Below are 12,500 nucleotides of genomic sequence, written 5' to 3'. Positions count from 1 at the left end.
ATGTGCAACTTAAAGTGACAGATGAAGCGTTACAGGAATGGGTGGACGTGGACGAAAATCAGGCCGTAACATTCACTCTCACAGACGAGGAAGTTATCAACGCTGTAGTAGAAGATCATTTAGAGAAAATTAGTGATGATAGTGATGATGATGATGATGATTATGAGCCTAAAGTAACTTGAGAACAGGCTGCAAAACACATAGCTGGCTTTGTCAGGTTTGCTGAGCAGTGCACATACATGTCAACCCGAGATGTTATGACCCTTCACTGCATTGAGAATGAGTTTTTGCTGCAAAGAAGAAGGAGCTGCAAACAAGGAGACATTAGAAACTATTTTAAAGTAGCTTGTAAGGGAAAAGAAGTGGGGCAAACAAGTACAGAATCTGATGATGTTGATGACCCGGAGGGTGTTGAAGGAGAGGTGTGGGGAGCGAAAAAGTGTCACAAACACTCGTACATTTTCATATCTTCATTGTATGCTATACATGTTGGCTAATATTGAGTAAAGCAAATAAGTGTATATGTACTTTATTTTTGTAACCCATCAACTTATTTATAAGAGGAAAGTATTAAAGAGAATGTTAGTACAGTAGTATTGTGTGTTGGTGAGTGTGAGGTGGCAGCGCGGGTGGCAACGCACGGCACGGCGATCAGCTGATCTTTGTTATAATAAGATGCGTGAGTGTAGGGTGGTGATTGTGGACATAATTTCACTTCTATTCAAGTATCCGGCATGTCGGCAGTCCCATTGATACCGGATAAGAGGGATTTTACTGTATTTCTTTTTAACTGAATTTTATGAAGCTTGAGGCAATGACAAAGTCCTATTCTATTTAGCCTTCAGGATTTTGTTTGTATCACCCTTGTTACATCCATCATACTTTCTGTTATGACTTCTCCTCAAAAGAGGAGAAAGTCATAACAAATTTAGTTTGTCAGAACAAACTAAATTTGAGTAAAATAAAACATATAGAGGATTCTACATTTGAGTATATCTGTATTAGTGACCACTGTACCTAACTGGAACTCCCAAACTATGTAGTATTAGTTAATCAATTTATAATTTTAACAGCATTACTTGGATCCACAATTAAGAGGCACAGACAAGATATAGCCTCAAGTGGTGCTTTTTGACTTTCTTCTTTCTTTCTTTGAGAACAATTGCCACATTTACTTACTGATGTATATTTGTAAGTGATGGTTTTCATGTGACTAATCTACATTTATGGTGGAGAGAGAGAGAGAGAGAGAGAGAGAGAGAGAGAGAGAGAGAGAGAGAGAGAGAGAGAGAGAGAGAGAGAGAGAGAGTGAGAGAGAGAGAGAGAGAGAGAGAGAGAGAGAGAGAGAGAGAGAGAGAGAGAGAGAGAGAGAGCCTTACCACCAAATATTTTGCCTCCTTTCTCAGAAATCTTCCACACAACCACCTTGCATATCAGTTGAAATTAATGTAATTTTTGGTATAGTTTTTAATTCCACATACCACATCAACACCAGGCTGAACTGTGAGCTCCTGGGCTTGCTTACCATCCACATTATGTCTTTATAGTCTTATGAGGTGATGCGAGAGAGGAAGCAGAACACACACACACACACACACACACACACAGATAACACTGCCTGACTGAGACACACACACCCTTGTATCTCTCACCTACTTCTTTACATAAAATACTGCAAGAGAGAGAATAATAGCTGCACTAATGATTTATACCAAAATACACACACACACACACACACACACACACACACACACACACACACACACACACACACACACAACAAATAAATTAATTAATTAATAGATATAGAGGGAATTTATTGCACAGCTGGCAAGGAGGTGAAGTCTGTTGTCATACTGTGTTGCAACCAATTGGAAGAAAAATATAAAATATCATAGATTACACTTTTTTTTTTTTTTGCAGATATTTTTTGATTGACAGAATAATTTCCTAAAACTTGCTTCCATTTAGAATTTTGTTTTATTTGGGGAAAGATCAGGTAGGGAGGTGTGTTTTTAACCTGTGCTGGAGACGATGAGGTTAAAGGGTGTTACTCAATGTTTATGAGGCTAAATAATGGATTTAAGGCTCTTTTTAAGGATTTAAGAGGCTTAACAAAGGGTCTGGTGGCTTTTAAAGGATGTTTTAAAGGGTTTGCTAGTTGAAATTAAGCAGGATAGAAGAGTGTAAGATAAGGGACCCTTTTGACTCTTCTATGTTCCTAAACCACAGCAAAACTCTCTTAAAACACCTTGAAACACTGCCTTGCTAACTTAAAACCTAAGCAATTCAAAAACACAAGAAAACAAACTAAACACTTAAAAATACATCTTTATAAATTCCATTAAACTTTCCTATATGTTTAACAACCTAAAAATACCAAAATGAACCCCAAAACTCAAAATAAAACAAAGACCCTTGCAAACACTAAAACACCAATAAATATCCCAAAACACACCTAAACACACCTAAACACACTCACAGAATGACCTCAAGCACATCCACACACCCCAAAACACACTGAACACACTCTGCCCTATTCAAAACACCCCCAAACAGTTACCCATTAATAAAACACACAAATACACACTGAAACACATCCAAACACACTCAAAACACCATTGTATCCTCACAATCACTTAAAACACTGTCAAAAACACATACAAGATCAGAGAGAGAGAGAGAGAGAGAGAGAGAGAGAGAGAGAGAGAGAGAGAGAGAGAGAGAGAGAGAGAGAGAGAGAGAGAGAGAGAGAGAGAGAGAGAGAGAGAGAGAGAGAGGAGTCATGAAAAATTTCCTGCTTGGCCCTAGAAGTAAGGTCATAAGATGCCATAGAAATACTGGTAATGTTAAAATAAAAGGAAAAAAGTAACAAAAATAAAATGAAGCCCAAAATTACAAGAAAAAAAAAAAAAAAAGGAAATTAAAACTACAAATTAACCCCTAAAGGACAGGTGGCATCTATGATTGCCCTACATTTTGTGGGCTTAATTTCAAATTTTTGCACAACTTTTTGAGCCTGTGAACATCCTTTCCTCACCACAGTGTCTCCCTCTGAGCCTCAGTGTGCTGTGAACCACTGTGATGGCTACAGGGGAAAATAATCACCCCTCTTCCTCTGATTCCTCAGACATCCACATCAGGGAAAATTTGCTCCAAAATAACCTCTTAGTGAAAATACTACTGGCAGAGAGTTACAAGTTACTTCTCCAAGTGTAGAAAGTGGTTTTACCAGAGAAAATAAAACAGTAATAGACTGTGTTTCACTCATATACATCTTCCCACCTGTCACAATTACATTTTTTCTTGTGTGTTATAAGACAGTGATGGACAACAATACTATTTTCTTTAGTGTTTTTACAAAATTATAGATTTAGACATTCACGCAAGTGAGTGACTGAGAGATACTGGTGAGGGAAGCAGATGAAGTAGGCATGGGCACCCCTCCCCCCCCTGCAAGCTGGGGCCCCAGCCAGGCCACCACATGGCATGCAACCATCTGAATGAACACAGGCTGAGGCTGAGAAAACACTGAAAGTTACTTCACTTCACCACAGACACACCACATCAACTAGAGAGTTCCAGTTTGCGGGAGATTGAAGAGGAAGGATTGATAAGTGTGATGCTATTACGTTTTAAACAATTGGTCAAGGCAGAGTTGAGAAATTGTTGATGGAATATGAACTATTTTTGAAGTGTCTCATATATATATATATATATATATATATATATATATATATATATATATATATATATATATATATATATATATATATATATATATATATATATATATATATATATATATATATATATATATATATATATAAACACACACACACACACACACACAAATAGAAGAAATACATTGTTTTGAAGGTTACAAGAAAGCTGAGACCTTTAAAAAGTAATATTAGGAATTTAGGATGACAGTAAGATGACAAAAAAACATTACTGTTACATGGAAACACACACACACACACACACACACACACACACACACACACACACACACACACAGCCTTCCCCAGCTCTCCCATGCCCACACAGGTCTGTGCATGCCTTGGACACAGAGAAGGGCACCATCAATGTGTACACCATCTCTACCATCCTGAGAATGACAGGTGGCAGGGTGAGATAAGGAGATAGAGAGATAGACATGTATACATACTTTCATTCATTCATTCATTTCATTTTCATTCACTCCTCCTCCTCCTCCTTGTGCAGGCTCTGGTGCACTCTAGTTTGAGGAGTTCTTTGGCCGCCAAGTTCCTTATTGAAGGCGATGAGGAGTTGCTGGAGGAGGTGAAGGAAATTTTCTGTATCTATGACAAGCAAGGTAAGGATTCGCCGTTCATCTTTGACCCGTGTTTGGAAACCCTTCACTCTCTCACCACTGTTTTCCAAGGCTACAGAGGTGATCAGCTGGGTTGTCATGACTTTCTGCTGCTGCATCATTTCACAGCCACACACACCACCCCTCACCCCTCACCCCTCACCCATATTTAAACCTTAGAAAACAACTGTAAATTGAGGGAGTTAGTGGAAACAGAAGAAAGAGGGAGGAAGAGAGGAAGAGGAAGAGAAGATACTGTTACTCCTTGCATAATGGAGACTAAGAGAAGGAGAGGGAGGAGAGAGGTGGAGGAAAAAAAAAAGAGGAATGGGGGAGGGGTGTACCAGGCACCTCACATCATGTAACAATAGTGAAAATAAAAGGGAGGTGGTAGAGGGCGGTGCACCTCACACAAGTCCAGAGAAGCAAGGGGACGCCATCACACAATCCGTCACCACCACCACACCACAGCAACGGGTGGTGAGTGTATTACTATAACAACAATAATGAAAGTTGAGAGGTTAGTGTCAATATTCATCCTGTGCTAACACCACCACTAGTCTGTCATCACAAAATCCCCATCACTCACCACAAACACACCACCATTCACCACAAACACACCACCATTCACCACAAACACACCACCATTCACCACAAACACCCCATCACTCACCACAAACACACCATCACTCATCACAAACACACCACCATTCACCACAATCACTCAGGGCTGGAAAAACACACATTTAAAAAAAAAAACTTTTTTTTTTATTATTTTGGGAGGTTTATTGTTTTTTGTTTATTCTTCATATTTTTATGTAAATCAGTTTAAATAAGGAATTAAAAAGTAATCTAAAATAAAACAAAAGGTATGAAGTGTTTTTTTTTTTATGTAGGAGGGGGACTGGCCAACAGCAAAAAAAAAAATAAATAAAAATAGATAAATAAATAAATAAATAAATAAATAAATAAAAATAAAATGAAATAAAATGAATAAATAAATAAATAAATAAATAAATAAGTAGGTAAATAGATAAATAAAATAAAATAAAATAAATATATAAAAAATATAAAAAACTTCCAGCAAGAAGGAAAGGTAGATGTTGACAGACAGAGCTGAAAGAGTTTGACTAGGCAAGGTGCAAGCACGGAGGCACAGTTTCGGAGAACAATAGGAGGGACCCCATCAGGTCCATAAGCCTTCTGAGGGTTTAGGCCAGTGAGGGCATAAAAAACATCATTGCGAAGAATTTTAATAGGTGGCATGAAGTAGTCAGAGGGTGGAGGAGAGGGAGGAACAAGCCCAGAATCGTCCAAGGTAGGGTTTTTAGCAAAGGTTTGAGCGAAGAGTTCAGCTTTAGAAATGGATGTGATAGCAGTGGTGCCATCTGGTTGAAATAGAAGAGGGAAAGAAGAAGCAAAGTTATTGGAGATATTTTTGGCTAGATGCCAGAAGTCACGAGGGGAGTTAGATCTTGAAAAGTTTTGACATTTTCTGTTAATGAAGGAGTTTTTGGCTAGTTGGAGAACAAACTTGGCATGGTTCTGGGCAGAAATATAAAGTGCATGAGATTCTGGTGATGGAAGGCTTAAGTACCTTTTGTGGGCCACCTTTCTATCATGTATAGCACGAGAACAAGCTGTGTTGAACCAAGGTTTAGAAGGTTTAGGGCGAGAAAAAGAGTGAGGCAACCGGCCAACTTGTGTGAAGAAATGCTTGTCAATGTGACTGACTGACTAACTGACTGGCTGACTGACTGGCTGACTGAATGGCGGAATGACTGACTGACTGACTGATTGGCTGACTGACTGACTGACTGACTGACTGGCTGGATCGGTGACTGACTGACTAACTGACTGGCTGACTGAATGGCGGAATGACTGACTGACTGACTGGCTGACTGACTGACTGACTGACTGGCTGGATCAGTGACTGACTGACTAACTGACTGGCTGACTGACTGGCTGACTGAATGGCGGAATGACTGACTGACTGACTGACTGACTGGCGGAATGACTGACTGACTGACTGACTGACTGACTGGCTGGATGGGTGACTGACTGACTGACTGGCTGGATCGGTGACTGACTGACTAACTGACTGGCTGACTGACTGGCTGACTGAATGGCGGAATGACTGACTGACTGACTGACTGACTGACTGACTGGCTGACTGACTGGCGGAATGACTGACTGACTGACTGACTGACTGACTGGCTGGATGGGTGACTGACTGACTGACTGGCTGACTGACTGATTAATTGGCCGACTGACTGGCTGACTGACTGACTGATTGGCTGAGTGGACTGACTGACTGACTGACTGGTTAACTGACTGACTGATTGGCTGACTGACTGGCTGATTGGCTGACTGACTGAATGACAGGCTGGCTGACTGTCTGATTGGCTGGCTGGCTGGCTGACTGACTGACTGACTGGCAGAGTGACTGACTGACTGACTAGCTGGCTGACTGACTGACTGACTGGCTTACTGGCTGACTGACTGACTGGCTGGTTGGCTGGCAGACTGACTGACTGGCTTACTGGCTGACTGACTAACTGACTGACTAACTGACTTACTGACTGGCTGGTTGGCTGGCAGACTGACTGACTAACTGACTGTCTGGTTGGCTGGCTGAATGACTGACTGAATGACTGACTGGCTGGATGGCTGGCTGGCTAACTGGCTGGCTGGCTGACTGACTGACTGACTGACTGACTGACTGACTGACTGGATGGCTGGCTGGCTGGCTGGCTGGCTGAATGACTGACTGACTGACTGGATGGCTGGCTGGCTGGCTGGCTGAATGAATGACTGACTGACTGACTGGCTTACTGGCTGGCTGACTGACTGACTGGCTGACTAAATGACTGATTGGCTGGCTAGCTGGCTGGCTGGCTGGCTGGCTGGATGGCTGGCTGACTGACTGACCGACTGACTGACTGACTGGCTGGTTGGGGAGCTGACTGACTGATTAACTGACTGTCTGGCTGGCTGGCTGAATGACTGACTGGCTGGCTAAATGGCTATCTGGCTGGCTGGCTGGCTGACTGACTGAATGAATGACTGACTGACTCTCTCTCTCTCTCTCTCTCTCTCTCTCTCTCTCTCTCTCTCTCTCTCTCACTTTAAAACTACACTAATACTACTTAAATATACTTACAAATATTCAGTATATACTCGTATTGTTAAGTGTGAAATTTGTAGTATTTAAGTGAATCAATAGTAGTAGTAGCAGTAGCAGCAGCAGCAGCAGCAATGGCAGGTGATAGTGGTGGTGGTGGTGGTGGTGACAGTAATAGTAATAGTAGTAGTTTGAATAATAACCTCAGTGGAGGACCCAGCGGCCATGTTGCCTTAATTATTACTTCGTGACACCAAAACCAGGCAATGGCGGATATATCTGACCAGAGGATATGGAAGCTAGACAAGTGACTCTAGCTTGTGACATGTTAGGCTTACAATAAGTGAGAGACGAAGCAAATAATGACTGAAAACACTGACGCCCTGTGCCTGTGCCTGTTCCTCAGCTGACAGCTTGTTTACATATTGACGACTCTTCAATATTCGCCTAAATTTCCAGACTCAGACGTAAATAAAACTTAAAGATAAATAAATAACCCCAAAAAATACCTAAATAACGAACAAAAACCTTAATAAACTGCTACAAGACACTACAGGTAGGAGGAAGGTGATGCTGGGAAGGCAGTAAGGCTGACTAAGGGTAGGCTGGCACCGCAGGGCTCACCTTACGTACTCATGGCTCTCTGGTGCTGCGTGGCGGTGCTTGGTACAGGGAGAAGCTGCCGGGAATACGGAAACACTTATCACCACCAGAGTGCGTGGGGCAAGACTGACCAGCGCCGGCCAAAACACTCACCTTGCCAAGCGCCACCTGTCTCTGCTCCACCAACACACACACAAAAGTTAACATATTATAAAATAATAATTCAAATTATATAAATATCCTCACTTCCTCACTGCCGATTCCCCACTGAACACCTCCTAAGTGATTATGATTCCAAATTTCACTCACTGCTGCACCGTGTCACCGCAGCAAACATGCAAACCCGTGCAGGATAGGCTTGACTAAAATGCTTCTACTCTCTCTCTCTCTCTCTCTCTCTCTCTCTCTCTCTCTCCTAACGATTGTTTCCCAAAGCCACAAAGATGATTAAAAGGGTTTTCAATAGCGTTTCTCTTATTAATAATATAGAAATGTTCGTAATCTGTCAGTAGAACCGTAAAAACATAATCAAAAACCTGTCACTTCGACTAGGGCCTTTTAAAATGCGTGTTTCTCTTGTTAGTAATGTAGAAATGTTATTAATCTGTCACCAGAACAGTAAAGACACGCTTGAAAACCTATGTAATTACTGAGAGAGAGAGAGAGAGAGAGAGAGAGAGAGAGAGAGAGAGAGAGAGAGAGAGAGAGAGAGAGAGAGAGACCCTGCACACACCCAAACGCATAAAAAAAAAAAAACCACACACTCAAATGCCCTCAAAAGACCCAGCACATACTCAAAACATCCCCCCTCACTCTCAAATACACTCAAAAGACCCTGCACACACCCAAACGCACCTATAGCACCCCCACGCACACTCAAATACACTCAAAAGACCCCACACACACACACAAACGCACCCAAACACCCCCCCCACACACACACACTCAAATACATTAAATACATTCAAAATTCTCATAATGGAAAGTGTTGAAATAATTAATGGAATTTTCTCTCTCTCTCTCTCTCTCTCTCTCTCTCTCTCTCTCTCTCTCTCTCTCTCTCTCTCTCTCTCTCTCTCTCTCTCTCTCTCTCTCTCGGTGGGATTAAAAGCAGTAATAATCTTAATATTTATTGTCACCCCTGGCATGAACAAGTAACAGAAAACGGGAATAAAGATGAAATAAGTTTCCATTATAAAAAAAAGATAAATAAATAAATAAATAAATAAATAAATAAACGGACGGAAAATAAAAGTAAATAAATAAATAAATGATCCTTGCAAGTACTTGGACACATTTAAATCGAAGAAATGAAAAGTAATTGAAAAATATATATAAAAGTAAATATTCCCATTATGAAAATGAACGAAAAAAATAAAGAAAATAAATAAATGGTCTTAAAAAAATAAAGATAAATAAATTAACTGAATATAAAATCGAAAGAAATTGATAAAAAAAAATGTAAACAAATATAGGTAAAATTCAACATTCCATAATAAAAAAAAACGAACGAAAAATAGAGAAAAGAAAATAACCGTTAAAATAATAAATAAATAAATAAATTGAATATATAACGAAAGAAAATTAAAATATATCCTCTCTCTCTCTCTCTCTCTCTCTCCCTCTCTCTCTCTCTCTCTCTCTCTCTCTCTCTCTCTCTCTCTACAAGGTGAGTATATCTCTCTCTAAGGTGTTGAAAAGGGCGGCGAGGCAGGGCCCAGTCACGCCTGCCCTCTGTAAGCCCTGTATTGCATTGTCACGTGCCGCGCCTCCTCCTCCTCCGTTAACTTCCAGCCCAATCTTAGCGAAACCTGCTAAACTCCCGCCCACTTCCAGCCCCGCCGCTACTTCTGTTGGGATAATAGCGGTTGTAGTGGTGGTGGTAGTGGTAGGTAGTGGTGGTGGGTGATAGGGAGAGGAGGAGGAGGACGAATAGGAGGGAGGAGGAGGAGGGCCGTACTAGTAATAGTAGTAGTAGTAGTAGTAGTAGTAGAAATAACGAGAAAATTATAAGAATGATAATAATAGCAATAATAATAACGATAATAATAATAATAATAATAATAATAATAATAATAATAATAATAATAATAATAATAATAAAAACAACAACAACAACAACAACAACAACAACAACAACAACAACAACAACTACTACTACTACTACTACTACTACTACTACTACTACTACTTACGTGCCGGTGAGAGGCCAATGGGGGTAGCGAGGGAGTGGGGGAGACGGGGGATGCCAGGACCCCCTCCATAACCCCTGCCAGCCTCCTCCAGACTACGCCCTCCCGCCCCCCCACCACCGCCTGAGAGAGAGAGAGAGAGAGAGAGAGAGAGAGAGAGAGAGAGAGAGAGAGAGAGAGAGAGAGAGAGAGAGAGAGAGAGAGAGTGTTAATATTTGGTATTATTCTACTACTACTACTACTACTACTACTCTTCCTCCTAATCTTCCTCTTCTTCTTCCTCCTCCTCCTCCTCCTCTTCCTACTAAAGCAAACCTCCTCCTCTTCCTCTTCCTACTCCTCCCCCACTCGTCTTCCTCTTCCTTATCCTCATCCTTCTCTTCCTCCTCCTTCTCTTGCTTCTCATCATCATCATCATCATCTTGTATCATCACCACCACCACCACCACCACCACCACCATCACTACCACCACCACCACTAACCTTTGCCAGTAGTTGTATGTGCGCGGCAGCCTGGGCTTCCCCGTGGGCAGGCAGTAGCAGGGGAGGGCGTGGTAGTAACCTCCTTGATAACTTCCCCAACACCCCGTTCACCTCCTCCATGCCAAACACAGCACCCACCAGTATTACAACGCCCCCCGCGTGTACTCGGCTAAAGGCGCGGACCCTGTGGTGGTAGTAGTGATAGTGGTAATGGTGGTGGTGGTGGTGGTGGTGGGTCTGGTGTTTGTGTGCGTGTGTGTTTTGTAGTGGTAGTTGTAGTAGTAGTGATAGTAGTAGTAGTAGTAGTAGTAGTAGTAGTAGTAGTAGTAGTAGTAGTTGTAGTAGTTGTTGTTGTTGTAATAGTAAAATAATAATAATAATAATAATAATAATAATAATAATAATAATAATAATAATAATAATAATAATAATAATAACAGCAGAGAGAGAGAGAGAGAGAGAGAGAGAGAGAGAGAGAGAGAGAGAGAGAGAGAGAGAGAGAGAGATTGTTGTTGTTTGATAAATTCATTGCGCACAAGGCAGGCGTCAGACTATACATACGATAAAAAAAAAAAACAGAAGTTAACAGAAGAACAATAGGAGTAGAACAATAAGAACAACAATAACAATAACAAGAACAAGAACAAGAACAAGAACAATAACCAAAAACAAGACTAGTTAGAACAGTAACAACAGAAAATAAATAAGTAAAAAAATAATAATAATAAAATAATAATAATAATAATAATAATAATAATAATAATAATAATAATAATAATAATAATAATAATATGGAAAATCAATAAAGAAAGAAAATGATATAAATAAATCAATATAATAAACAAGAAAATGAAACAAGGAAATAGATAAAGAAATAAAGAAAACAAGAAATCAATAAACATAATAGAATAAAAAAAAGAATTAATAAAAAATAAACAACAAAATAAAAGATTAGTACAACTGTGAAAAACTAGCAATGATAAAGGCAAAGGCTGGCAGAAAAGACAGAGAGAGAGAGAGAGAGAGAGAGAGAGAGAGAGAGAGAGAGAGAGAGAGAGAGAGAGACGAACAACTACCACCACCACCACCACCACCACCACCCCCCATCACCACCACCACCACCACCACAACAACAACAACAACAACAACACTAACCTGTCCACCAGCTGATCAAAGGTCTCTTCTTTGCTGGAGGAGGAGGAGGAGGAGGGAGGGAGGGGTACGATCAGGGCTGCCACACCACAAGTGGGCAGGATGGCGCTGTTCTGGAGGGTCGCCTGGCTCACTGGGAGGGGTGGAGGGGGTAATATTAAGCTTTTCTCTCTCTCTATCGCAAGAAATAAGCTTTTTCCTGATCCTGGTATTAAATTTAAGCTTCCTCTCTTCTGGTAGCTTAAAATACTTAAAACAGCTTAATATACGCTAGGCTAACTTTAAAACTCTCAATTTAAGCCTTTTTTTCGGCATTACTACTGTATTTTAAGCTTTCTCCCTCCTTTCACAAAAACTAAAAATCTCAAAATAACATTACAACAACCTACAAACACTTACAACTGCCTTGAAACACTAAAAAAACGGATTGTCACCTCGTATCTTGAAGCCTCGGTCCAAATATTCAATGAAGGATGGTCTGACCAGAGAAGCGCTCAGTATTAGAGGAATTTTCTGCATTTCCTTCACCTCCAGGCCTCCCTCCTTCACTGCCCCTCCTTCAGGCATCCCCAAGGCTCCTTCACCCCCCTCCGTGTGGTATCCTAAGCTG

At 40.8% G+C, this 12,500-nt stretch overlaps 1 protein-coding gene and 1 long non-coding RNA gene across 4 annotated transcripts in view; both read right to left on the bottom strand.

Moving 5' to 3' along the window:
- The window catches only part of LOC135096803 (uncharacterized), a 9,561-nt gene extending 1,336 nt beyond the window's left edge, over window positions 1-8,225 (bottom strand). The window contains exon 1 of the long non-coding RNA XR_010265023.1: window positions 8,085-8,225. This is a non-coding gene — a long non-coding RNA (uncharacterized LOC135096803). The remainder of the gene's footprint in view (window positions 1-8,084) is intronic.
- Window positions 8,226-9,180: 955 nt separating this feature from the next.
- Window positions 9,181-12,500, bottom strand: part of LOC135096789 (uncharacterized) — a 3,427-nt gene continuing 107 nt past the window's right edge. Inside the window, exons 1-5 of one of the 3 annotated variants that reach the window (XR_010265022.1) lie at window positions 12,325-12,500; window positions 11,894-12,023; window positions 10,739-10,922; window positions 10,259-10,378; window positions 9,181-9,913 (exon numbers count right to left, since the gene is read on the bottom strand). The exon at window positions 12,325-12,500 is cut by the window's right edge and continues 101 nt beyond it. Coding sequence is in view for 2 of the 3 variants with exons in the window: in XM_063998546.1 (XP_063854616.1) it covers window positions 9,908-9,913; window positions 10,739-10,922; window positions 11,894-12,023; window positions 12,325-12,500 (496 nt within the window). In the remaining variant the exon portion in view is untranslated. The remainder of the gene's footprint in view (window positions 9,914-10,258; window positions 10,379-10,738; window positions 10,923-11,893; window positions 12,024-12,324) is intronic. The other 2 variants (XM_063998546.1, XM_063998547.1) reach the window with 2 other exon arrangements.

Source organism: Scylla paramamosain, unplaced genomic scaffold, assembly GCF_035594125.1.
Source record: "Scylla paramamosain isolate STU-SP2022 unplaced genomic scaffold, ASM3559412v1 Contig7, whole genome shotgun sequence".
In the NCBI taxonomy this organism is placed as follows: domain Eukaryota; kingdom Metazoa; phylum Arthropoda; class Malacostraca; order Decapoda; family Portunidae; genus Scylla; species Scylla paramamosain.
Note: the sequence above shows the minus strand (reverse complement) of the source record. Positions and strands in the feature narration are given on the sequence as shown.